Below are 25081 nucleotides of genomic sequence, written 5' to 3' on the forward strand. Positions count from 1 at the left end.
ATCTTGCAAGTCTTGCAACACCCCACAACCCTCACCGTTGGGGCAGAGACAACCCAGGCCAGCGCAGGCCCACCATGGCGCTCTTTCAAGGTTCTGTGCGCAAAGACGGTGCGGCAAACCCCGTGACGTACAGGTAAGCACCTACCTCCACCATCGCGTCGCTGACAGCGGCAGGCACCTCCTCAGCCCGCAGGCAATGACCGTTTTGTGAGCTGGCCGAAGCGAGTGTTGAGCCCTAGCTAACTGCCCTAGCAACCCCCTACGAACCATCGCCCATTGTGATATCGACGGCGCCTTCGCCCGTGAGCACCTTCCCTCTCCACCCATCACTCACGCCCGCAGAGTTCGAGCAGGTCCGCCTCGGCCTTCCTGACGACATTCCCCTCATCGCTATCCAGTGGGACTCGATAATCGCCGTCAACTACCCGGCGCGAGCGTATGGCATTAAGCGGTGAGCTACAGCTGCGTCCTGGTAGCTGACCCGTCAGTGGCTTCAACGGCAAGAACCCGATCGGTGAGGCCAAGAAGGCATGCCCCCATCTGGTGGTGCAGCACGTCGCGACGTTCAGGGAGGGAGATACCGAGGCTGGATACTGGGACGATGTTGATCGCCGGACTCATAAGGTGGGCAGCTCAGCGTAATCTGAAGAGCTGACCAAGCAGGTGAGCCTCGACCCATATCGACGAGAAAGCCTCAAGATCCTTGCCGTGTTCCGTGAGATGGCACCCGACTGTGAAATCGGTGGGTGGTCGTCTTGTGAAGAATGTTCACCTGTTGACACTCCCCAGAGAAGGCATCCATCGACGAGGCATTCATGGATCTCACGCCAATGGCCATCAAGCAGATACTCGAGACCTTCCCCCATCTCGCAACCGTGCCCCCAGACGCTCCTGATGGACTGGATACGCCTCTTCCACCACCACCACCCGTGGACTGGTCTAAAAGCGGCAACGTTATCCCATTACACGGACAGAAGAAGGTCGAAGAGAAGCACGAGGGCGACGCGGCCGAGGACGACGTCGAGGACGCACCTTCGACCTGGGAGGACTGGGCTCTGTGCTTTGGAGCCCAGATCATGATGCAGGTGCGAGAGGAGGTGTGGACAAGGCTGCACTACACATGTTCAGCGGTGAGTACATGGCATGATGGGCAGCGCTGACAAGTAGGGCATTGCCCACAACAAGTCGCTTGCTAAGGCGGGTTTGCTTGTCGATCGAGACGCTTACCAGGCAGCTCTGCTCCGCATGGAAGAAGCCAAACGCGCAAACAGTCTTGCGAGGGGCCTCGGAAGCTGGATTTCTCCGGGGCATGGAGTTCACCGACGTGGGTTCGAATGGGGTTATGGATGCTAACCCGCGTAGATCCGGTTCTTGGGAGGAAAGCTCGGCAACGCTATCTCTGAAGAGTTCGCCGCGACCACAGTTGGAGACCTCCTGTGCGTTGCCCTTGGCCGCACATCTGCTGGCACTGACACGATACAGCACTATCAGCCTCGAAGCCTTGCAAGACAAGTTCGGCGAGGAGAGCATCTGGGTCTACAACATCATTCGGGTAAGTTGAGCACTCCCTACCGAATCAACTAACCTTCAGGGAATCGACCACACCGAAGTCAAGGAGAAGCTCGTCACCAAGTCGATGCTCGCCTCGAAGAACACCATTCCAGCTGTGCGAACACCAGCGATGGGTCTTCACTGGCTTTCGATTCTTGCCGGCGAGCTCACGGTTCGTCTTCGTGAGGGCCGCGAATCAGCTCCTGGGCTGTGGCCCAAGACGCTTGTGCTCTCCACACGCGCTTCCAACGAGTCATTCCACTCTCGCCAAACTGCGTTCCCCTTCACACGCAACTTGACACCAGAGTACATCCTCAAGTACGCGCGCAAGTTGTGGGACGAGACGACTACCCCGTTGAAGAAGGGAACAATGAAGTACAGCAATGTGAGTGGCAGTGTTTGCGTCGGGCTGACGTTGTCAGATCAGCCTGGCGTTCCATGGCTTGGAGAGTCTGGAAGAGGGCCAGCGCGGGATCGAGAACTTCTTCAACCCTGGTCCAAAGAAGGAGGAGACGGCGAAGCGGTCACGTACGTCCTCGCCGACCAGAGATTCAGATACAAGCAAGAAGCCGCGGCTACCAACCCTGCAAACAGGCTCCGTGAAGAAGAAGACGCCGTTGGAAACCTTCCTCACCCAGAAGTCGTCGACCCCGAAGCTCGAGTCTGCAGGATCCTCATCACCAGGCAAGAGCGACAGCCCTCAGCCTGTGGCACCTGAACCGGTCAATGGTAGCTGGACTTGTCCCAAGTGCCAGACGGTCATCGCACCAGGAGAGGACGTCCTCGAGGAGGATCATGAACGCTGGCTCGCAGGCGCACGCCAAGAACATGACGACTACCACTTTGCCCTCTCCCTCCAGGAGGAGGTGCCGGTGGCGAGCAGCAGCAGGCCTGCAGCCGCCGCCCCACGACCTCCTAAGGCCCCCAAGAAGAGTGCCGGCATCAAGGCATTCTTTGCGCCCAAGAAGTAGCAGGGCACTCGCCCCTCAACCCCATAGAGCACCTCATTAGCATTTGTATCATCACCATGAAATCAGCATTGTCGTGTCTCTGGCAGCTGTGCGCAAGTCTTCCGCCACAATCTGCCCATCATCCCTTCCATCAACATCGAGCTCGGCTTGAAGCCACCCCCATCACTCCCCTCCCTCCCCCTCCCTCCCTCCCCCTCCCTCCCTCCTCCTCCCTCCCTCCTCCTCCACCTCCTCCACCCCAGGAGCGATACACACCCAAACCTCCGCACACCCGTCTCCATCACATCTGCAGGGCGACGTCCAAATCCTCCCAGCTCCAACCAACCCAGAATAGGAGCCATTGGCAAAGTCCCAACTGAACCAACCCAGCCCCACCGCCACGCGAGGGTCCATCACGGCAGGGGGGAGAAAGTGCTGTCTGCCACCACCTGGCCCTCCCTCCCTCCCTGCTGTGCGTCACGCGACCTGCTCAATGCGCTCGCGGGCGAGGACAAGGGCCGTCCACCCTCCACACACGTCCATCACCCAAGGTCGAGAAGCGAGCGGCCGGCTCACGCCCCTCCACGCCAAAGCCTTGCCAACCCCCCGGCTTCTCCAAAACCCAGCGAGCGCACGACGCCGCCGACGAGGAGCAGAGCGCACCCGCACACACCACTTCCGCCAGCCATCCCGCCACTCTCACGCGGCACCCATCCACAGTCAAACTCGTTCCGCCTCCACCAACCCCATACTGTTTGTAGTGATGCATTGTGTGGCCGAACAGCAGAGGGGTACAATGTAGGGATTTAAGCCGCCCCGGCCTATGCAAGACGCGTCTCTTTGCGCGTCTGTCGGCGCTGGTTTGGCGTTTGTGTAATTTTATGGCAATTTTCTGGATTTAAGGGGTCTCTCAACTCGGACGCGCGCGTTCAATCTCTAGTTCTCGTCGTCTCACTTCTCTCTCGGGCTCTCGAATCAAGACGATCAGTCGCGCTTGGTGTTGCTCCAGCTAGGCGAGGAAGCGTAGCCGCCGCGGTTGGCCTGGTTGCCCCATCCGGGACGAGCCTGCCCGTTTGCCGCAGCACCAGAGGGGCCAGCCGCGCCGGGCGCGCCCGCGTTGTATGCAGGCGATGCCGGACTGTAAGCTGGCGATGCCGGACTGTAAGATGGAGATGCCGGGCTGTAAGCTGGCGAAGCGGGACTGTAAGTCGGCGAAGTGGGCGAAAATGCGGGCGACGCTGGCGAGTATTTGGGGCTCGTCGCCTGGAACGCCTGCGCGCCGGAAGGCGAGTATCCAGGCGATGTGGGCGAAAATGCCGGCGAAGCGGGAGAGTATTGAGGAGAGGCGGGGGAGTAGCGTGGGCTCGTGATACCCATGGGCGACGCGGGACTGTACGCGGGACTGGCAGGGGAGTAACCTGGAGAGGTCCGCGAAGCCCCAGCATATGCTGGAGATGCAGGCGAATATGAGGGCGAGGCCGGGGAAAATGAGGGCGATGAGGGGGAGAATTGAGGAGATGAGGGGGAGTATTGAGGGCTGGAGGGACTGTATGCAGGACTCGTCGCACCATATGCGCCACCACGGGGCACCCATGGTGAGGCACCACCAGCGAAGGGTGACGTGACGTTGTAGGCAGGGGACGACACTGCGAACGGCGAGGTCGGTGATATGCCGGAAACGTTCGGCGAATAGGCGCCAACAGCCGGAGACATGCCGCCGTGCCCAGGCGACTGGAAGCCCGCGAAGCCGTAGGCACCCTCGTCGTTGTTCGACGACTGCATTGGCGAGAAAGCGGCCGCACCGACACCGCCATTGGGGTTCCAAGCCGGCGAATAGCCCATGTCGTATGGTGTCATGTTGCCAACATGCGGCGTCATGCCACCCATGGTGTTGGCAAGCAACATGTTCTGGACAGGGAGGCGGTGGTCCACAATGACGTCCTTGAGCATGCCGAGGTCGAGCGAGACGTCGAAGGCTCCTGTGCCCATGGGCGCAATCTGTCCAAGCAGGACATTCTCTGCCACGCCGCGACAGTCATCGACATCTCCGACAGCGGCTGCCTCGAGCAGAATCTCGACAGTCTCTTCGAAGGAACACCTCGAGAGGGCACCTGCGTCGGTACGGTTGATACCGTGACGAGTGATCGACATGAGGGATCCCTTGTTGCACATGAGGTCGCAGAGCAGCGCCATGTGGCGGTAGTTGACGTAAGAACCACCAGCCTCGATGACACCGTTCAGCTCCTTGAACAGGGCGTTACGGCCAGCCTCGATACCCAGAGTCTCCCACACTTCGTAACAGTTGTTCGAGTATGTGCGTGTTGCGTCGACACCATCGATAGGCATGACCGCCTTGAGGTTGATGCCGTCCGTCTCGAGGTACCACTCCTTCTCTTGGTCGTACTCGCCCTTGGACGTCAACACGTTCTTCTTGCCCTCCGAGATGAAGACACGAGTGATGCGTGGGATACCACCGAGCTCGACCTGGTCGAGCAAGGTACCCTCGATGCGCTTCAGGAACATGTCCTCGTCGCCGAGCAAGTCTTCCTCCTCCTTCTCCGAGGCGACGACGCGGATACGAATGATGAGCTTCTCGGCGTTGTCCTCAGAGTGAATGACAAACACGTCTTTGCCGACTGTGTTGACAATCGCTGCCACAATGTCGGCCATTTCGTATTGACCTTCGAGCACCTTTGCGCGGTCGAGCTCGAGACGCAACAGCCAGGGCGAGTGAAGCTCGAGACGGATGTCCTCGTCGGGAATGGCGAAGAAGGCGTCAACAAAGTCTTGGTCTTCCACAATGGCAGTGGAGTCGAGCTGAGGGTCATAGAAGATTTCGACTGAAGCCGTGACGTCGCGAAGTCGGGTATGTGTGAGCTTGCGCGAGATCTGATGGGCGTCGGTCTCGGTTCGGCTGTACTCGGGGTCAAGGTAGACAGCGAGAGCAGGTGTGCGAATGTTGACAGCGACGTTGATAATCTCCTTGAGACGAGGCACACCACCGGTCACACTCTTACTGGAGACACCAGCGTAATGGAAGGTGTTGAGCGTCATCTGCGTGGCAGGTTCACCAATCGACTGGGCAGCAAGCGTGCCGACCATCTCCGCAGACGCGACGACGGCCTTGTTGAAGATGACCTCGAGCTCTCCAATAAGGTGGTCGAAGGCCTCCTTGTTAAGGTGGTACTCCTCAAACACTCGCCGGGTTGCGAGGTGCGACCGGAGAAGAATGCCAAAGAGGAGAGTGGCGTTGCGTTGACTCTCGATGCTGATACCGTCGTTGCCCCTGACGATGACGAGACGGTCAAAGAGGGCCTGGCGGGATTGGATCACATATGCGGGGTCGAGGTCGCTTGGCACTCGGGGGTCAATGTTGAAGATTTGCTGCGAGTTCTGGATGATACGCTGAATGTTCACAGGCAAGGGGTGGCCGGGGTTGCCGTCCGGGAAGATTTCGTCTCGAAGGAGTCGGCGGTCCTCGACAAGTGTGCCAAACTCGATATCGAGCAAGTTCTGAAGCTCAACCGACGATTGGTCGATGCCTGCTTGGAGGGTTCCGCGGGAGAAGCCGCCGGAGCCACCAATGACGTCCACCTTGTACCTCCTCTCGAAGGCATCGTCGGAGAGGCGAATGATGTCGAGACTTTGCTTCTCCATTGCCGCACCATCCATTCCGTCTTCGCCGTAGAGGAACTGAATAATGTCGCCGCTAGAGTTGCGGACAGTGCCGTCATATCCAACCTTAAGGTCCTCCATAGCCTTGACGAGACGACGCTGGATGTAACCAGTCTCTGCAGTCTTGACTGCAGTGTCGATAAGACCTTCACGACCTCCCATCGCGTGGAAGAAGAACTCCTGGGGCGTGAGGCCACGCAGGTACGAGTTCTCAACGAAACCACGCGATTCGGGTCCGTAGTCGTCCTTCGAGAAGTGAGGCAATGTGCGGTGGCGGAAACCGAACGGAATGCGCTTGCCCTCCACAATCTGTTGACCGACACATCCAGACATCTGCGAGATGTTGATGAACGAACCCTTGGCACCTGAAACGACCATCTGCTTGACGTTGTTGTCCGCCTTGAGGTTGTCCTGGGCCGTCTTACCAGCCCAGTCACGAGCCTTGTTGAGTTCACCAGAGACGGCGGCTTCGAGGGTCTCACGGATCGTCATACCGGGTCGAGGCTTCATCTTGTTGGCCTCAGCCTCCAGAATGAACTTCTGCACCGTGTCCTTGGCTTGCACCAAGCGATTGTTGATGCTAGCCATGGTCGCCTTGTCGGCAATGGTATCACCGATACCAACGCTGAAGCCGTTGTGGAGGAGCCAGTAGTTGACCATCATCTGAACAGCTGAGAAGAAGTCACGGGTGACCACCGGGCCAAGTTCACGGAAGATAACGTGGATGAGACCGTTGTTCGACGCTCCAGCCATGTTCTTGACAATGGCACCGTGGATCAACTGTCCGTCGTCGATGAGGACGTTCTCGTCTGTGATGTCGATGGGCGATGGCTTCTCGTTGTTCCTGGCCGTGATGTTGATACCCTTGGGGATACACAGCGACAGGAGCTGCTTTCCAGTCCACAGAGGCTGCGGCTTGAGGATGGCAGGGGCAGGAATGGTACCGTCCCATTCTGGCAGCCAGAGGAGGAGGTTTTGAACAAAGTCCCAGTCGCAGAAAGAGTCGCGCAGAGTAAACTTGCGAACACCACACAGGGTGTCTTGGACGATACCCATAACAGGCTTGTTAGCCTGTGGAGAGATGATCTGGCGAGGAACCCAAGCAATCTGGCTGAGCTCGGCGCGAGTCTCCTCGCTCTGAGGGACGTGCAAGTTCATTTCGTCGCCGTCGAAGTCGGCATTGTAGGGCGAGGTGACGGAAAGGTTGAGACGGAAAGTCGAGTAGTTCATGACCTTGACTCGGTGACTCATCATGGACATCTTGTGAAGAGATGGCTGACGGTTGAAGAGAACGTAGCTAGCAATGTCAGTGACCGGTCCCTCCCTCCGCCATCATCAACTCACTCTCCGTCCTTCAGATGCCTCTCGACAATCCAACCAAACTGCAAACTGATGGGCTCACCCGACTTGCGGTACTTCAAGTCGATGCGCTCGCCAGTGTCCTTGACGTAGTAACGAGCTCCAGGGTAGAAAGCTGGGCCATTGTTGACGAGCTGTTGCAAGTAGGCAATGTTGTAAGGCGTAACGCGCTCAGGGTATGTGAGGGTCATGGCGATACTCCTGGGCACACCGACTTGGTCGAGCTGCAGGTTGGGGTCGCCAGTAATGACGGTACGGGCCGAGAAGTCGACACGCTTGCCCATGAGGTTACCACGGAGACGACCCTCCTTGCCCTTGAGACGGGCTCGGATGGCCTTGACGGGGCGACCCGACTTCTGCAGCGCCTGGGGGATACCGGCAATGTCGTTGTCCATGTAGGTCGCGACGTGGAACTGAAGGAGATCAAAGTGCTCGTTGACGACACTTGGTGGAACACCCTCGGCCTCGAGCTTGCGTACTTGGCCGCTTGCCTTGAGAATTTCGCCGAGCTTGTAGGTCAAGTCGTCTTCACTGCGCATGGCACCTCCATCAACCGAAATAGAAGGGCGCACTGCGGCCGGAGGGACGGGGAGAACCGTGAGGATCATCCAATCGGGACGGGCGTACTCGGCGTTCAGACCCATGATGACAAGGTCCTCGTCCGGGATCTTCTTCAGAATGTTGTGACATTCCGCCGCCGAGATGTTCCTCCTCTCAGGCTCGGCACCCTCCTGCAACAAGTCAGTACGCTTTGTGCACCTCTTTCCACGACACGGCGCACCTCTCCCTTGTCCTTGGACGGCTTGAAGACACCGATAAGCTTGAGACCCTCCTTGCGATATTGAGGCTGCTCGTGACCGCATCCACCGTGACCGACCTTGGCCGGCTTCTGCTCGCGGTTGAACTGATCCTCGTTGGTGGCATCGCCATCGTCGTCGTTCTCCAATTGATTAGCCTCACAAATGGTTTTCGGACGAGCCAGGGCCCAGATGGCCTTGAGACGATGTTGGGGCTTGGTCCTCTTGACCACGGTTGCGACGGTGGTATCACGCTTTGACGAGATTAGACAACGCACAGCCCCTTGTTTACAGGCGACTCACCAGGTCCACCTTGAGTTTGCCACAGCTGTAACAGACACACTCGAGAATCTTCTTCACTTTGACAATGAAACCTGCGTGGAAAACGGGACGGGCCAGCTCAATATGGCCAAAGTGACCCGGGCACTCGGCCATGCCCTCGAGACACGTCTGACACTTGAAGTTGCGATCGATGGCTGGCGAGGGTAAGCCTCCGTCATAGACGGTGGCTCTGCCTACTCACTACCCATCTTTGGATCCATAAGACCTCCCACTTTCTGCCTCCCGTTCTCGTCCATAACCTCGGGGTGCTCAATCTTGGCCACCGAGTATGCTTTCTGAGACGAGTCAGATCCAAGTCCACAGATAGTCCCAAACGGGTCTAGCTGCTTACAATCTCCTCGGGGCTCATCACACCAAACTGGATTTCGTTAATCTGTCGCACAGGGGCGGATGAGTAAGGGAAGGTGACCGTCATGATGGGCAACTGTGACTGATGGTTATCGACCGAAAGGCAAGAGTGATGGTCTTTTCAATCGCAGCGTCTGTCGCCTGGAGTGTCCTCGCAATGTGCCGAGATGTCCTCCCAACAGACGATGAGGGTCGAACAATAGGCGCTGCCGCGGTTGCAACCTGTTTGTCGCGTGAACAACAAACGTCCCAAAGACAAGGACGAGTGGCCGATTTCCGCTCCGTCAACTGCCGTTCTCTCGTCCGAATCGGCTGCTGCACAGTCGTAACCACGCTTAGAGCCCTCTGATCAGGCTTTTAGCGGATGTCGCGACTGAAGAATCGAAAGGAAAGGGGTGGCAAAGAAGTCGAGAGAAGGGTTGTTGGAGCCGACCTTTGATCGAGAATTCCTGGTCGACAAGGATCGATAGAGGAGCAATGTCGACTGGAATGCGATGAAGGGAGGCTCTTTTTGGGTCCCGGGACACGTCTGTACTCGTTGTTGGGTTACAAAGAGCACGAGACGGAATAGGGGTGATTGATCAAAACATGGATCGAGGTGGTCTCGTGTTGGTTGATGGCCGCGAGCGCGCAGGGTGGGTGGGTGACGGCCGGCCGACCAACCAAGGCGGCGACGGAATCAGATTTTGGGTCACCCTTCACCCAGCCAGGCTGCCTCCCCCACCTTACTCACTTCACTGACCCAAGCACGACTCCAGCCAGCGTGGCACACTCAAAAATAATCCCGGAAACGCCGATCCACCTGGTAGCACGCGCGGCCATGTGGCGCCCCGCCATCAGGGAAGGGCCGTGTGGGTGTGGGTGTGGTGGCAACGCTGGGCTGGGCGAGTGAAGGCTGCGTACGCGGCGTCATCGTAATCGCTCAGTCACTCTGCTGTCGGCGCTCGGCCGTGACTGGGACGCTCACGACAGCACATCCTCCATCTACATACTTCCTCCCTCCCTCTGACTCATTCCTCCTCCCTTCGCCGCCCCTTTTAACGACACTGTAAACGACACGGCTCTAGTGATCGCTCATCACGACGCTGCATCACGCACAGAGCTCAATACCACTTGCATCGCCACCACCATCCAGAGGGGAGCCGGCTCACAGCTGCCTTCTGGTTGCTTCCGGATTCGTCGTCTTGGCCACTGATTCGCACCAGCGCCATTGTCGACCCGTGCGACACGTCGCATTCCCAGCAACACTTGACTTGACCTTGGTTTCCACTTGTCCATTGCAACCATGTCGTGGCTGTGGGGATCCAGCACCAATGCCGAGTATGAGGAGGCCGTCGGTAAGTGTCCTCGACGACGGTGGCTGTGCACGCGCGCGGTGCCGCCGTGTGATGGAGACGCGGGACCGAGCTGACTACGTCGTACAGAGAAGGCATGCTCGCCGCTCAAGCTCCCATACCCTCAGGGGGAGGACATTGCCCTCAACCTCGAAATCACAGACATGATCCGCTCCAAGGCGGTTGAGCCGAAGCAGGCAATGCAGGCTTTGAAGCAGCGAGTTAGCAGCAAGAACGGCCGTGTTCAGATGTACGCCTTGAATGTGAGTGTGATGGGTTAGCGACTTTGAACCGTGCTGACGCCCTTAGCTTGTGGATACGTGCATCAAGAACGGTGGCGATCACTTCCTGGAGGAAATCGCCAGCAAGGAGTTTGTTGATGAGGTGGCTGGCTTGATCAGATCATCTGTGAGCCCAATGAACCCCCACCCACATGCTGACGTACTTGAAGAGCACGAACCCCGAGGTCAAGAACATGGCTCTCGACTTCTTTCAGCAGTGGGCTGTTGCATTCCAGAACAAGAAGGATCTCACATTCCTCGTCGACGTCTACCACGAGCTCAAGAACTCGGGCGTCAAGTTCCCCCCTCCACCCGCCAGCCAGAACGCGCACTTGTTTGAGACGACCACGGCGCCCAAGTGGGTCGACTCGGAGGTCTGTATGCGCTGCCGGACGCCATTCACTTTCACGAACCGCAAGCACCACTGCCGAAACTGCGGCAAGGTGTTCGACCAGCAGTGCTCGAGCCACAACATGCCTCTTCCTCGGTTTGGCATCAAGGAGGAGGTCCGCGTGTGTGACGGGTGTTGGGTTGCAGGGGGCAAGAACAAGCCCGCACCTGCTGTGCCGGCTCGCACACCGCGCTCCCGGCACGACTACGACGCCGACCTTCAGAGAGCCATCGAGCTCTCCCTGGCGCAGTCTCAACCCGGCAGCACTGGGTTGATTGGGTCTGAACCTCCGCTGGCGTTGAAGAATGGTTCAGGAGATGATGACGACGAGCAGCTCCGCCTCGCAATCGAAGCTAGTCTGCGCGAGTACAACGCCAGGCCGAGTGCACCTATCGGCAGCGAGGAGCCCGAGTTCAAGCCTTTGCCCACGTTCGACCTCGCACCGAGAGAGACCGAGACGATCCTTACCTTTTCCAACACTTTGGACCAGATGGCGGCCTATGGTGAACGCGACCTCCGACGATTCCCCCACGCACACATCTTGCACGACCAGGCGTACGCCCTTGGACCGAAACTCCAGCGTAACAGTGAGGAGAAGACGACCAAGGCGCAGATGTTGGCCGAGATGCAGGGTAAGCTGAGCGAGGCAGTGACGCTCTACGGTCAAATCTTGGACGGTCAGCAAGCGTACGCCGCCCGAAAGGCGCAGGAGGCTCAGCAACAGCAATACGCTCAGCAGTACCAGCAGCCCTATGGCTACCAGCAGCCGTACGGTCAGGCCTACCCTTCAGCAAACGGCTACTACGTCCCCGCTGGGCCTCAGGCATACAGGCCACCTCCGCAGGCAGCACCACCCCAAGCTGCTCCAGCTGCCCCCTCGATCTACCCCGCCATGCCAACACAGGCGCCGTACCAACAGTACCAGGCTCCTCCTCAGCAGCAAGCATACGGAGCGTACCCTGGGTACCCGCAGCAGCAACAGTGGGCGCCGCCCTCCCCGTCGCGACAGGCATCGTACGCGGCAGCACCTTCGCCGGTTGCCGTTCACTCGCCATCTGCGCCGCCGCACGTGCAGCCCCAGGCAGCTCCTCAGGTTGCGGAGCCTCAGGCGTGGGCTGCCCCTGAGCCGTCTCTGCCGTCGGCTCCGCCACCGGTTGACATGGCGAGCCACCCGTCGGCCTCACCCACGAGCACTACGGCCGCGCTCCCCCTCGCTCCATCTGCCCCGGCCCGCTCTGCGAGCTATACGTCGCCCGTCGTAGCTACGGCTCCGCTCCCTTCTTCGCCCCTTGCATCGCCTTCAATCTCGAACGCGCAACATGCTCCTTTCTCCGTCCCTCAGCAACCCCAGCAACCCCAGTACGCCGCACCAGTTGCACCGAGTGCACCCATTGCGCCTGCTGCTGCTGCTGCTGCCCCTGCAGCTGCCCCGGCCCAGAACGCATGGGGTGGAGAGCAGGTCAAGGCAGGGCAGTTCTACTCTGCCTCAATGTTCCCCGCTGCTCCAGAGGGAGGACTCGAGGTCCCCGCTGCCCCTGCGCTGGAGAAGCCGCGGGAGGAAGCGCTCCTCATTGAGCTCTAGGCGCCGAGGCGAGGCTGTACGTGTACCCCCCCCAATTTAGAAGACATCGTTGTCGACCAGCTTAATAGTGCATAGGAGGAAGCATTGAAGACATTGTACGAAACGATGCATGAGGCATGAGACAGTGCTTGTTTAGAATTGTCCAATGACGAGACGCTAGGCGTGGCCACTGTTCGCAGCCAGGTATAGGTATTATCGTGCCGTACAGAGTTGCTGGGTAACGAGGCAGTGTCATAAAGTCCATGGTCCTGAATCCAGAAAGACAAACGCCTCGCCGACAGGAGACGTCTGAGGCGAATAGGATAGGGAGGATGGCTACTGGTAAATGTCTGGGATGCGGATGGGTGTGTATGTGGGAGGGGGTTGGAACAGTGCCAGGTTGTGCAGGGTAATGCTATATATAAAAGTGAGTGCAATGGTAGGTAGAGTTGTTCGTGAGGGTGAGGACCGGGGGGGGGATCGTTCCAGGTGGGGTGGAGCGAGCAATGAGGCCAGCTCGGGGTTACGACGGATTGGTGACGCGCTTGGGGCGGGGCGTCTGCTCAAAGTCCTCGAGGCCGCCACCGCTTCGGCGCCAGCTTGAAGGCGGTGGCCCGCCAATCTCGCTCATCGCTAAGCCAGAACCGCGGCGGGTGTGAGTAGCACGGGTGGGTCGAGGGGGCGTCGATCGCGACGCCGCGCCGGGGCCGGACATGCCGTGCGCGACGCTGGCTGGGCGGCCGGTGTTGATGTCGGTCGTGCCAGAGACGCGGCGGGCACGCGTCGCGGGAGAGCCTCCTGGGCTGTCTCCGCCTTGACGTCCAGAGAAGCCAGTAACTGGAGGGCCAAACTCGCCGCCAAAGACGGACTGGGCAGGCGCGCCGTAGCCGTACATACTGCCGCCGCCCATGGGAGGCATGAAACCAGGCATGCCCATTGGCATACCTGGGAACGCCATCTGCGGAGCCTGGGGGAAAGCGCCCGGGTAGCCAACTGGGTAGCCAGGAGGGAAGGCGCCAGTGCCGTAGCCTTGAGGGACCATGGGCGGTACCGGCGGCGGCGGCTGCTGGTACGAGTAGCCATAGGTTGGTGCTGGGAAGTTCATACCAGGCATGTGTGGTGCTGTCTGAGCTGTAGAGGCGACAGAGCCGCGCTCCCAGGCATCTTCGAAGTAACGCGAAGCAGCAGCCATCCACTGAGCCTGCATCTGCTGCTTCATGGCACTGTGACTGATGTCAGCGAGAGCGATAGCAATAGGTTCGTGAGAAACGTACGCTTGTGCGGCATAGTTCATGTCAACGGGAGCCTGGCCGTAGGGGAAGGCACCTGGAGGAGCGCCGCCAAGCTGGTCAAACGTTGTCGCTGGTCTCTCGCGCTGGGCCGCGCCTTCTGGGCGAGGACGATGGCCGTCTGCCCAGGAGCGGCGAGACGCCTGGTCATGCGAGTGTGGTGTCATGGGCTGCTGGGCGGACGAGTCTCCAGTCAGACCAGACTGGGACGAGGCGGGCGAAGCAGTGTGACGAGCTTCAACCGCCAGGTTGGCAATCGAGTGTCTAGGCGATGGCTGGCGGAGGCCGTTCGAAGGCGGGTGTGCCCGTAAGCGGTCACTGCTGACTGATCTAGGCATGTTGTTGGCACGCGAGGCAGGGCGGGAAGGCGCCCGTGGCGGCTCATCTGACCCAGACCGGCCAGGCGAGATTGTGGGCGAAGGTGACGACGATAATGACCACTTGGAAGCGCTTGCCGTGACGGTAACAGGTGACGAGGGATCAAACATCGATGTTCGCGAGGACGGGCCGCCAACCTCGCTTGTCGCGATGCGCGGAATGGAGTCGCTCGTGGAGAGGCGCGGTACGACGTTGGAGCTCGGGTTGCGCGACGACTCCGCGGAAGGGCGTGCTGAGCCAAGCACAGAATTACGTGAGGACTCGACCATGGAAGCACGCGAGGTGCCTGCGTAGCCGTTGGCCGAATTGCGCTGGGAATCAACGAGGGAAGGGCGGGAGCCACCGCTGATGCCGTTGAGCGTGCTCAGGCGCACAGACGATCGCGACGACTGGGGCTTCAATGACGACCGAGAAGGCTGAGGGCGAGCCTGGGATGGCGGCTGAGGACGGTCTTGAATCAAGGAAGCGCGCGACACCTTGTTCTTGAGCGTGTGGAGGGGCTGATCCTCGTCCTCGGACTCGATCTCCTCAACGACGGGCGCGGTGCGCGATGGAATGCGCTCCCGAGGTTCACGCATTGCCGACTTGAGGGGCTTGCGTGCTGGCGGGGTCTTGTTCGACTCCTCGTCGTCTGAACTACTAGCCCAGCCGGCCCGGTCGGCGCGTGGTTTCTCCGCAGCCTTCTTCACGGCGCGGCCAAAGCTGGAGTGAGGGACAGCTGGAGGCGGTGCCGGAGCTGTTTCAATCTTTGGTGGGACAGGTGTTGGCGAAGCCGTACGATCGCTGCCTGGAGATCGCTGCTGTGCCGTCTCGCTGGTACCGTTGGGCGAGGCAGGGTTGAAGAGACGAGTAGTCGAGGTCGACGCTGACATCGGTGGCGTCGCCGTCACCTTGCCGAGGCGCTCGTGCAGGCTCATCCTCGCTTCAGACGCCGACGCTGTGCGCTGACGAGGCTCGTTCTGGGCCAGGTAGAGCGATGCGTTGACAATGGCCGGATCGAACGCTTCCTCCTTTGGCGACTCGCGGTCGTTGCGAGTAACAGGGGGGACCTCGAGGGCCGGTTGAGCGCTCCATAATCCTGAGATGCGACGCACGCCCTCGTCGAGAGCAGACAGCGGGCTAGTGAGGCCGCTAGACGGCGATGGGGACATGCCACCGCTGCGGCGAACAGGCTCATCCTCCAACTCGTCTGGCCGAGGAGGAAGTTTGATGTCGTCCAAGGTCGCCTGAGGCTCGGGTATCCGGATAGCTGCTGGAGGCGGTGGAGGGGGCGAAGTGCGTGGCTCAGCCCAAGACGTCTTGGGTGTAGAGACGACACGGTTTGTGACGGCCACGGGTGACTGCTGCACTGGCGACTGCACGGGTGGAGAGGACTGCACAGGTGGGGACACCTCGCGCGAGCGGACGGATACGGCGTCCGCTTGGGGCGACAGCTCGCGACTGCGGAATTGCGGTTGGTCGTCGATATGCAATGACGAGGTGCGAATGCCCGCGAGAGCCAGAGAGGTGGTTCGTGCAGGCGGTTGTTGCTCGGACACTGGTGCTGCGTAGGATGACGACGACGTCTCGGCGGGAGGCGATGGGAGGCGATCGCGGGTGGTCGCCTGCCCCTCCTGTTTGGGTGGTGATCTGTCCTCGCGCGGAGCACGTCTCACGGTGAACGACACTGGGGCGTTGGTAGATGGCGGTGCTGCGGCGTACGAGGACGGGCGAAGCGCTGAAGCGCCGGGGCTCGAACCGCGTTCCGTGCGTTGGGCGGGATCACCTGGAGGCGACAGTGCCAGCGTCGGTGTGACGACGGCGGGCGAAGCTTCACCGTCGGTGAGTGACAGTGCCGACGAATCTCTCTTGATGTGAGCATCGTTGCGCAGGTTTGCGCGGCTGAAAGACAGAGGCATGTCGTCGTCGTCGGCGTCGGTAAGGACAGACGAGCTGGGGCGGCGGATCCCCTTGCGGAAGGCGGCGACACTGACTCTCTGGCTGTCGATCGAGCTGGCAAGGCTCGGTGGCCGAGTCAGCCGGGGCGGCGTGAGGGGCGGTTCATTGTCCATGGCGACGGCCGAGTTGCGTTGACTTGTTGTCACGGTTGAATCGCGCAGACCTGGTGCCTGGTGTGCTGCGCCAGGCTCCCGCTTGACGTGTGAGAAGTACTTGTCTACACCGCCGTCGGCGTCGGAAGCTCCCGAGATGTGACGGAATGACTTGAGCTGGAAAGAACCGTCGTCGACGCTTGGTGTGTCGAGATCGACGGCTAACGAGACGCGGGAATGCGTGCGCTGGAAAGGAATGTGGAACAGTGATGATGACGGACGGCGCAAGGGAGCTGGTCGATCGCCCACCTGGGAGGATGGTCGGCCTTTGCCGTTCATGGCAGGTGACGCGGGCTTGTGTGGTGTTAGCCAAGGGAGGAGACACATGTAGAACGAGTGAATGAGTGTGGGATGGAGCATGATGAAAAGACGGACGCGAGAATGGACACACACTACGCACCCTGTCAGAAACGTCGCTCGGACGTGATGTGCGGCGTGTCCTTCGGCCCTTCCAAAAGCCTTTTGTAGTCTCGTCGCCGTCTGGGCCGCGAATCTCTTCGACTTCGTCCTGCTGCTTCTCGACCGACGGGGAAGGCGTAGGTGAGGGGTGCATGTGCAACGACGTTGACGACAGAGCGAGGTTTAGCTTCTTGAGCGGCGACGGCGCGGTCGAGCCAGAGTGGTATGGGACATCGCCAGTCGACCGCCGTTCTTGGCTCATGATGGGACGAGCAGGCAGTGGACGCGAGCCATTGGGACGCTCGACAGTCGCCTCTGGAGCACGACGGCGCTCGACAGGCGATACCGGTGGTAGCCGGGCTCGCTTTGCCTCTGGACTCTCAAAGTTGAGCTTGCCGAGGATTCCGCCAGCCTTTGTCCACTCGTGCGACGAGTCGTCCTTGAATTCTGACGCCGAGTGAAACGACTCGCTCCCCAAGGATATGACTGATGAATGCGCAGAATTGCGATAGTTGGCTAAAGGTCTTGAGGGGGAGACCGTGTCGGCGGCAGGCGGTGGCGGTGGTGCCGCCCTGCGTTGGGGGCGCGTTGGTGTGGTGGAATCGGATGTGCGCGAGCTGCGATCGGTGCGATTCGATGACGGGGGTCGTTCTGCCGATGGTCGATGCTGTGGAGATGGCGAGCTGTATGTGGCGACGGGGGGCATTGGGATCGAGGGCGCGCGCGCTCGCACTGGGTGGTTTGGCGAGGTCGACTCGTATGGGACCGCCTGGAGATCCGACTTCTTGTCCCTCTTCCATGGTAGAACGCTGCGTGTTGTTTCCTTTGAGACGCGCGACTGATCTGGCGGAGGTGCTGCTAATGCTGAAGTCGGCAAGCGGGCGCCGTTTGGCGGCGGCGCAGCATACTGGGGCACTGCGAGACTGTTTGAGGAGGCTGCGCGGTGGACCGAACTGGAGCTTGGGCTAGAGCTCGCACTCTTGGCGTCGTTTGCGCCCGACGACGAGCGGAAGCGCCGAAATAGGCCCATTGATGCGATGGACTCGGCGAACGCTGCGTGCCCGGGCGGCGGCGACGGCAGCTGCAGCTACAACGGCGACAGCGAGGAAGGAGAGGTGGTGGGGGTTGTGGAGATGGAGTAGTGAGATGGGATGTAGGTTGGGTTTGGTTTGGTTTGGGTGGGTTTGGGCGGCTGATTGCCTGGCAGGTGGCCGCTGGCCGCTGGCTTGCTGGCTGGCTGGTGCACTGCTGGGTGGGGTGGGTGCTAGTGGCTCTCCGTGTCCCAGGGTCGTTGATGCCGGGACCTCTGGTGTGAAAAGGGGGAGGGGGAAGGGGAGGGGAGAGGGCAGAGGGGGGCGGCGGGGCGCGGGGACCAAGGAAGGGGGGAAGGAGAGCCAAGGGGCCGTGTGCCGCGATCGACCTTGCTGCCTGCCTGCCTGCCGGCTTTACAGACCCAGGCGGCAGGTCGGGTGCAAAACGCGCCAGTGATGGATGGGAACGACAAAGCACACAGGGGCACAATCACTAAGGGAATTTGCTCGTCTCAGGCAACGAGAGGGGGGGAGAGAGAGTAGCAGCAGCAACCACCCGGCCAGTCGGGGTGGCGCGGTGGCGTCGTAGGGCGGGCGGGCGGCGGTCGGCGTCGTGCGGGCGTCCTCTTGCGGCCAACTATGCCTACTTGTCTCGAGTCCTAGTGTGTATCAGACTGCGTCGAAAAAATAACAATAACGAGAGAGGCCAGGGGGTCAGAGTGATGGTGATTGTTGTTGTTGTTGTGACTGGGGAGGGAGGGGTACTAACGCCAGTGTGTGGGTGACTGTGGTGGCCCGTCTGATAATGTCGAGCAAGCCGGCGTGGCCAGGCCGTCGCTCATCTCCTTTCCAGCATAGGGAAGGTGAAACGCGCGTACAGTGACGGGTTGCTGGGTGGGTTCCAGCTAGGCTAGGTGCTGCGGAGAGCGAGGGATGGGTGGGACCGGGGGCGTCGGTGGCAGGGCGCCGGTGGTGCAGTGCAGTGCAGTCGCTGCTGGCAAACCTTGGGGCAAGGGGTGCAGGGGGAAGGGGGAGGAGGGGATAGCAGGAACGGGTGGAAACAAGGCGGGCACGACGACGACGACGACGAGGGCGATTCACAGTGGTGTGGCGTGGCAGGCGTGGCAGTCAGTGACGCGGGGCTGGCTGGCTGGCTGGCTGGGGGTGAGCGCCGTGACGCCAGTAAAGCAGGTGGGAAGGAGTGAACTGGCAGGTGTGGGAGTGGGATCCTCTGTACCAGGGTGGGGGTGGGGCGGCGATGGCGGCGGCGATGGCACGGCGAGTCAATGTCCGTGTCCGCTGCGACGATGGCCAACTGACGCCTGACGTCCGCCTCGTCCTAGTGCATGCCGCGTGCCGCGCGCAGCTGGTGACTGACTGCTCTTTCATGTGTCGATGATGAATGTTGCAGCGGCTGCAAGTGTATGCTTGTGCCCGTCGCCCGCGCGCTGCCTGCCCGCCCGCCAAACTGCCAGGGCCAACAATCTCATGTCAGGGAGATCGGACCTGGCGAGGGAATGTGCACGAAGCCTTGGGCCGCGCGCCTGCAACCACCCAGCGGCACGTCTGCACCCATCGGCACCGAGCCCACGCCCTCCCCCCACTTAACTCCCGGGGCCCCGCGGCAAATGAGACCTGTGCTTGGTTACGCTTGGCACCGCGCCGCACGAGCCGGCGGCCGCAGCAGCACAGCAACCGGCACCACCGCCGACCAGACCTCGTCATCGATCCTCTCATTTTGCTTCAGTTCAGTTCCACAACATCAACAATGTCCGGGCCCCCACCGCTGCCGGCCTCGCGCCCGTCGCCGAGACGACAAGACAGCCTCGACAACATCCCCGACGACGCGCCGCCCGCCTACTCCGAGGTCGGGGCGAGCGGCGACGCGCTCATCGACCACGGCCCGTCGCGCATGGACTTTTCCGGCCCGCCCCCGCTGCCGGACCGGCTGACCCAGACGGCGACGGGGGGGCAGGGCATCCCCGGCGTCGGGGTGGGGTATGGGCCTGTTTCGCCGGCGACGAGCAGCCCCATCAGCCCGGTGGGAGGGTACGCTGCGCCCCCGCTGCCTCCCCCGAGCCATGGGGGCCCTCCGAACTCGCAGGGCAATGGGTACGCTTCGCCAAGCGGCCCCCCGCCGCAGCATGACCGCAACTCGGCCCCCGCCGAGCCTGAGGACCCGACTCCGACCGAGGCCCCCGTCCCGGGCAGGCCGCTGCTCCGCGCCGGCCAGCTCCTCGTCTACCCCAAGGGCCATTGGTGCTCCAAGTGCCAGAACACGGGGTACAAGGGCTTCGACCCGAGCAACCCCTGCTCGTCCGACTGGAGGAAGTACGGCAAGCCGTACAACGGGGCGCTGGCCGTGTCCTTCCAGCACAACTTCAAGCCGGGCGGCAACGGCGCGACGGCGAGCAGTGCCAACTTCCAGCGCCCGCTGCCCAAGCGCACGCCCGCTGGGCCAGCGAGCGCCCCGCAGCGGCCCGGGTTTATGCCGCCCCCGCCCGGGCTGGCAGCGCAGCAGCAGTACGGCGGCGGCTTCCAGCCCGGATACCAGCCGCAGTGGGCGCCCCCGCCCCCGATCCACACGTACGGCGCGGCGCCGGCCGGCGCGGTGGTCATGAGCGCGGGCGACCCCCGCCTCGGGGGCCGCATGTGCTGGCGGTGTAATGGCCGCGGGAGGGAGGCCGGGTTCTTCCTGTTCGACGACCAGACGTGTAGCCAGTGCCGGGGGATCGGGCGGGTGTTTTAGGCGAGGGGGAGGGGGCGGGGGGCAGGGCGCGGCGGCGAGGAGGCGGTGGGCGGTGGGCGGCCGGCGGTGGGCGGCGGCGGCGGGCGTGGGCCGGCGACGTGGTCCGTCGGAGTCGGCGACCCAGTCTTATGAGGCGGCGGCTGCGGCGGCTGCAGCAGCCACCCCGCGCCCACGTGAGAAGCTGCGACGGCGCGAGCGCGGGCGCGCGGGACTCGGTACACGCGGTACACACAGCGAGAAGTGCATAACATGACATCATAGATACCACCATGCGACGATACAGATAGCGGCGGTGTTGGCGAGGGTGTGGCGGCGGCGGCGGCGGCGGGCAGCGCTCGCGGCGTGCGCCGTGGCCGTGCCCCGCGTGCTGTTCGCCGGGGCGAGGTACACGCTGCCGAGGGGGCTGAGCTGGCCGGAGCGGGACGGCGCACCGGCGGGGTCGAGGAGCGAGTTTGCGGGGTTGACGCCTTGCTGGGGGGGTGAGTGGGGTGTTGGTGCTGGAGCTGGAATCGGATCCAGCGGTGTGGTGGGAGCGGCGCGGCGGGATCGAGTGTGGCGGCCTCGTCGACGACACGTCCAGCCAGCAGCGCGCCCCCACCCCGCCCACTCACCATATCGTACATCGCCCCGAACCAGAAGTATCGCTCGACCCAGTCCTGCGCGTCGAGCCAGGCCATGCTGGCGCGCATAAACTCGTCAACCTCGCGCACGCTCGCGAGCGGCGGCGGGCTCCCCGGCCCAAAGTAGGTGAGCGCGTACTCTGCCGTCAGCGCGGCTGTGGGGGGACCGAACCAGTGAGCCAGATGGGGAGGTCGAAGGCGGCGTAGTAGCCCTGCAGCACGGACACGAGGGACGCAAAGCTCATGTCGTACCAGTGGACTGCGAGGAACTTTTGTCAGCCTGCCCAAGCTCGGCACGTACGTCCGGATTACACGCCCCCGCGCACTCGGCAAACCACTGCAGGAGCCACGCCTTGCCCTCCGGGCCCATGGTGACGGCCGGCGTGCCGAGGCGGTATCCCCAGGCCTTGAGGGGCTCAAAGTGCTTGACCCACACCGCGGCGGCGTCTTTCGGGGAGCAGTTGGCCTGGACGCCGAGCTCGGGCTCGTTGAAGGCGAGCGGGGCGCGGTCCGGCGTCAGGCGCGTGCCGCTGAAGTTGGCGGCTACGACGCTGTCCCAGGCCGCGACGTGCGCGGCGTCGCAGCCCCACAGCATCGGGACGAAGGGGTAGCTCGTGTTTGCGCTCGGCGCCGGCGCCCAGTTGTATTGGGCGGTGAGGGGGGTCGAGGGCGCGTCGAAGGGCGCGATCGGGACCCAGTGCGCGTTGGCCCAGCTGAGGCCGCGCTTGCTTGCCGGGCGGTGGGGGGTGGGCGGGGTCGGGGTGCCGAGGGCGGGGGCCAGGAGGGTGAGGGTGAGGAGGGCGGCGAGGAGGGTGCGCATGCTGATCCTTGTGACGCGGGGGGGTGGGAGAGACGAGGGAGGGGGGGCGGGAGAGACGAGGAAGAGGCGGTGGGGGGAGTGGTCGCTTTTGAGGAGGGCAGTCGAGTTGCAACTCAGCGCCGTCGGGCTATACACACCCCGCTTGGTGATTGATGGACGGTGTGTGTGTGCCGTCGTCGTCGTTCGAGAGCTCGCCAGTCGTGCCGAGTGATGGAACGCCAGCTACGCCAGATGGCGAGTCGCTGCCAGACACACGCCGCACGGATCGCGGCCGAGACTGACAGCGACGCCCGCACGGGCCTGTTGACATGGCTACACTCGCGCACACTCGACCCCTCGTCCGTGCAAGATGAGCACCGTCGCCTGCATCTCGCACGACGACGCGCTTGGCCGAGATTGCGTCCAGCGGATCCCCGGCGATCGCCACGGCCGGGTGCCACACTGATCCGCGCCCGCCCCGCCCCGCTCTATGCACAGCTTACATACACTGGAACTCTACATTGTCCAATCTTCGCGCCGCACGTGCCCGCCCCTACCACTCGTCGAGGTCGTTGTACACCTCGCCCGCGGCGTGCTCCGCGCTGTGCCCCGCGCCGTCCCCACTGGGCCAGCCCTGCGAGCCCTCGCCCTCATGCCCCGCATACTCTCCGTGGCCTCGACTCGCGCCGTACCCCTCCCCGCGGTACACCACCTCCTCCCTACCCCGGTCGTCCTCAATCTGGACCTCGACCTCGTGGCCGCCGCCACCGCCACCCTCGTCCCACGCCTCCGGATAAGAGACGTACGACGCAGCCAGCCCCGCTCCTGGCATTCCTCCCTCCTCCACCAGGCGCTCAGGAAGCCGGATGATTGGACTAGGAGTTGCACTCGTTTCTATGGCTTGCAGGTGAGGAGGGCGGGGGTGAATCAATGGCGCCGGAGCCGGCGCCCAGTGCGGATGGCTTGTCGGGGCGCCGGCGCCACCCTGAGATCCATCCGGACATTCCTCAAAGCTGTCTTGGCGGCTCGCCTCTTCGTAGTAAAATGGGTCCTCCTCAGCATCCAGGTCCCCAGCCACAGGGAGGGACCCCAATCTGGGGTGGAACCCCGGAGACCAGGTGGCTTCATCATCCAAGTCGTTGATGACTTCGTCGTCGTACTGCGTTCTTGGCGCCATGCGGTCCCGGAGCGAGTAGCCTGCGAGCCGTGCCTGGACGTGCTCCCACAGCGGAGTGTCCTCCGCCCCAGCGAGAACGCCATCGCGCGGAAGGGAGTTCATCCGACCGCTGTCAAAGTCGATGCTGTCGCGGACACCGACATGGCTCAGTCCAAGGCTGTTGCTGCGGTGGCGAATAAAGTTGTGCGCGTAGTCGTGGTCGTCGATGTGATACTCTGGGCTTCCGGTTTGCAGATGGGGCGGCGGGGTGACGACATAGTCCTCCGACGAGTCCCAATCGGCCAGGTCGTCCACAACCTCGTCGTTGTCTTCGTCTTCAGGCAACTCGACAATGCTCGTTCTCGGCGCAACCGGGTGGTGGAGACTGGTGCGGAGGGGGCGGGGGAGGATGATATCGTAGCGCTCTGCCGCAGCCATGTCGCTGTCGTGGTCGGCCAGGTACTCGTCACCCAGCTCAGCTTCAAGCGGAGGCACAGCGTCGGCCGCTACCTCGACAAGCTAACGGCGTCAGATCGCCACCCACAACGCCAAGACCCACCTCAACCTTGCGAGCAGACATCCGCGCCATTCCACTGCGACGCGCACGCGCCCAGCGGGTCGCGCCGATAGCGGCGACTCCTTCAGAGAACGAGCGGTGAATCTTGTCATCGTCACTTGTCCTGTCTGCGAGCCTCAGACGCTCGAGGTATTCCACCATCCTCGTGGCCCCTTGGTCGTCGTCTTGCATTTCGAGTCGTTCGCGGGCGTCGAGCATGTTGACCTGGCTGTCGGTCCGGACACGCTTCTTGGTCTTATATGTTGCCACTCGCGCCATGTCGAGAACGCGACGTCTAAGTTGCTCTTTCTGTGTTGACTGAATCGATTCAAGTAGGATCTTGCAATGGCCAAGAAGTGGCGTGTTGCGGGCGGCCGAAAGAAAGAGGAAGCGACCGATAGCCGTAAAGATGGCGGGCGGCACACTAAGGGGCTCCTGATACTGCAGGCTATCAGAACCAGATCTGGGCGCAACCGCCTCACAGTCTCAAAGTCCGGGTCGAAAACGAAGACAAAGCGACTGAGGAGTGTCAACACGAGGAAACAAGAGCAGTCGCAAACGCACCGGATCATCTGCATGCGCAGTACTTGCAACATGCCTCCCCCTACTTGGGACACCAGTTCCGTACACAGGTCATAAGCAGCGGGCGCGGACCCTAAGGCGCAACATGAGCCTAGGCTGGGATGACGTGCTCACCTGATAAGACCACGTTTTCGCTCGCTGTATGCTGGCTCGAGTGACGTTGTCGGAATGTGGAACTGGCCAACGGCCCTTCAGGCCCGTATGGGTCCTCGCCGTCCGACGCATCTGCACCCAGGCGCCGTTTGCGAGACTTTGAAGGGTATGCCCAGGACAGCTCAATTCCAAGCCTCTTCAGATGCGCAGTTGGCTCCCCATGGGGAATCATGTGGCGGGTGAATGGCGAGCGCATAGGATTGGACGCCCGCGGCAGGATGGTGAGCTGAGTCCTTTTGTCTCTTGAGGGCTCCATGCGTTCGACTCCTAGCATCTCCTCGTTCTTGCGCACGTGAGTAAGGGGTCATTCGCCGGTGTGTCGTCGTACCCCACTTACCTTCTCCAGCCATTCAAGTACCTTGTCCTCGAGCATGCTTTGAATGTGCGGTGCGTCGTCATGCCGGCCAACTCCGAAGAGGGCTGTCGTGTCTACATGCCAACTGACGACGACCTTGCCTCCAATAGGAACCACAGTCTTGAAGGCCTCTTCAACCGCCTTGCCCTTGGCATTGCGGGGCGCGATGTCGTCAGGGATAGCTACTTGAGGCGTCACTGTCAGTTTAAGGTGAGGAAGGGGAACGGCATCTGGAATCTGCCGAGCTGGAATGCTTATTGTGGCTTGAGGGAGGGTCACTTTGTGGTGATTCGTGAGCTTTGAGCTCATCTTGCGCGTGTTTAGTAGTAGTGGTA

At 61.8% G+C, this 25081-nt stretch overlaps 7 protein-coding genes across 7 annotated transcripts; 3 read left to right on the plus strand and 4 right to left on the minus strand.

Moving 5' to 3' along the window:
* Positions 1-74: 74 nt before the first annotated feature.
* eso1 (N-acetyltransferase eso1) lies at positions 75-2522 on the plus strand (the record flags this gene model as incomplete). Its single annotated transcript, XM_069356399.1, has 12 exons — positions 75-133; positions 175-207; positions 253-302; positions 343-451; positions 489-624; positions 664-742; positions 790-1130; positions 1363-1436; positions 1483-1552; positions 1592-1936; positions 1974-2079; positions 2146-2522. 12 exons carry the CDS (start codon positions 75-77, stop codon positions 2520-2522), a joined length of 1779 nt encoding a protein of 592 aa, XP_069206240.1.
* Positions 2523-3485: 963 nt separating this feature from the next.
* On the minus strand, positions 3486-9089 carry RPO21 (DNA-directed RNA polymerase II subunit RPB1; the record flags this gene model as incomplete). The annotated part of the gene is made up of 7 exons (XM_069356400.1): positions 3486-3919; positions 4070-7473; positions 7521-8266; positions 8317-8586; positions 8636-8808; positions 8856-8949; positions 9006-9089. 7 exons carry the CDS (start codon positions 9087-9089, stop codon positions 3486-3488), a joined length of 5205 nt encoding a protein of 1734 aa, XP_069206241.1.
* Positions 9090-10307: 1218 nt separating this feature from the next.
* Positions 10308-12610, plus strand: VPS27 (Vacuolar protein-sorting-associated protein 27; the record flags this gene model as incomplete). The annotated part of the gene is made up of 4 exons (XM_069356401.1): positions 10308-10359; positions 10447-10619; positions 10666-10764; positions 10808-12610. The coding sequence occupies 4 exons, from the start codon at positions 10308-10310 to the stop codon at positions 12608-12610; spliced, it is 2127 nt and encodes a 708-aa protein (XP_069206242.1).
* A 502-nt stretch (positions 12611-13112) lies between these two features.
* On the minus strand, positions 13113-17007 carry Q8F55_007995 (uncharacterized protein; the record flags this gene model as incomplete). The annotated part of the gene is made up of 3 exons (XM_069356402.1): positions 13113-13812; positions 13864-16640; positions 16747-17007. The coding sequence occupies 3 exons, from the start codon at positions 17005-17007 to the stop codon at positions 13113-13115; spliced, it is 3738 nt and encodes a 1245-aa protein (XP_069206243.1).
* Positions 17008-19544: 2537 nt separating this feature from the next.
* Positions 19545-20525, plus strand: Q8F55_007996 (uncharacterized protein; the record flags this gene model as incomplete). Its single annotated transcript, XM_069356403.1, has 1 exon — positions 19545-20525. One exon carries the CDS (start codon positions 19545-19547, stop codon positions 20523-20525), a length of 981 nt encoding a protein of 326 aa, XP_069206244.1.
* Positions 20526-20780: 255 nt separating this feature from the next.
* Q8F55_007997 (uncharacterized protein) lies at positions 20781-21965 on the minus strand (the record flags this gene model as incomplete). The annotated part of the gene is made up of 4 exons (XM_069356404.1): positions 20781-20996; positions 21137-21285; positions 21318-21414; positions 21447-21965. The coding sequence occupies 4 exons, from the start codon at positions 21963-21965 to the stop codon at positions 20781-20783; spliced, it is 981 nt and encodes a 326-aa protein (XP_069206245.1).
* Positions 21966-22497: 532 nt separating this feature from the next.
* Positions 22498-24252, minus strand: Q8F55_007998 (uncharacterized protein; the record flags this gene model as incomplete). The annotated part of the gene is made up of 4 exons (XM_069356405.1): positions 22498-23619; positions 23660-24097; positions 24139-24175; positions 24221-24252. 4 exons carry the CDS (start codon positions 24250-24252, stop codon positions 22498-22500), a joined length of 1629 nt encoding a protein of 542 aa, XP_069206246.1.
* Between the last annotated feature and the right edge of the window lie 829 nt (positions 24253-25081).

Source organism: Vanrija albida (genome assembly GCF_041260175.1).
Source record: "Vanrija albida strain AlHP1 chromosome Unknown contig_6, whole genome shotgun sequence".
NCBI lineage: Eukaryota > Fungi > Basidiomycota > Tremellomycetes > Trichosporonales > Trichosporonaceae > Vanrija > Vanrija albida.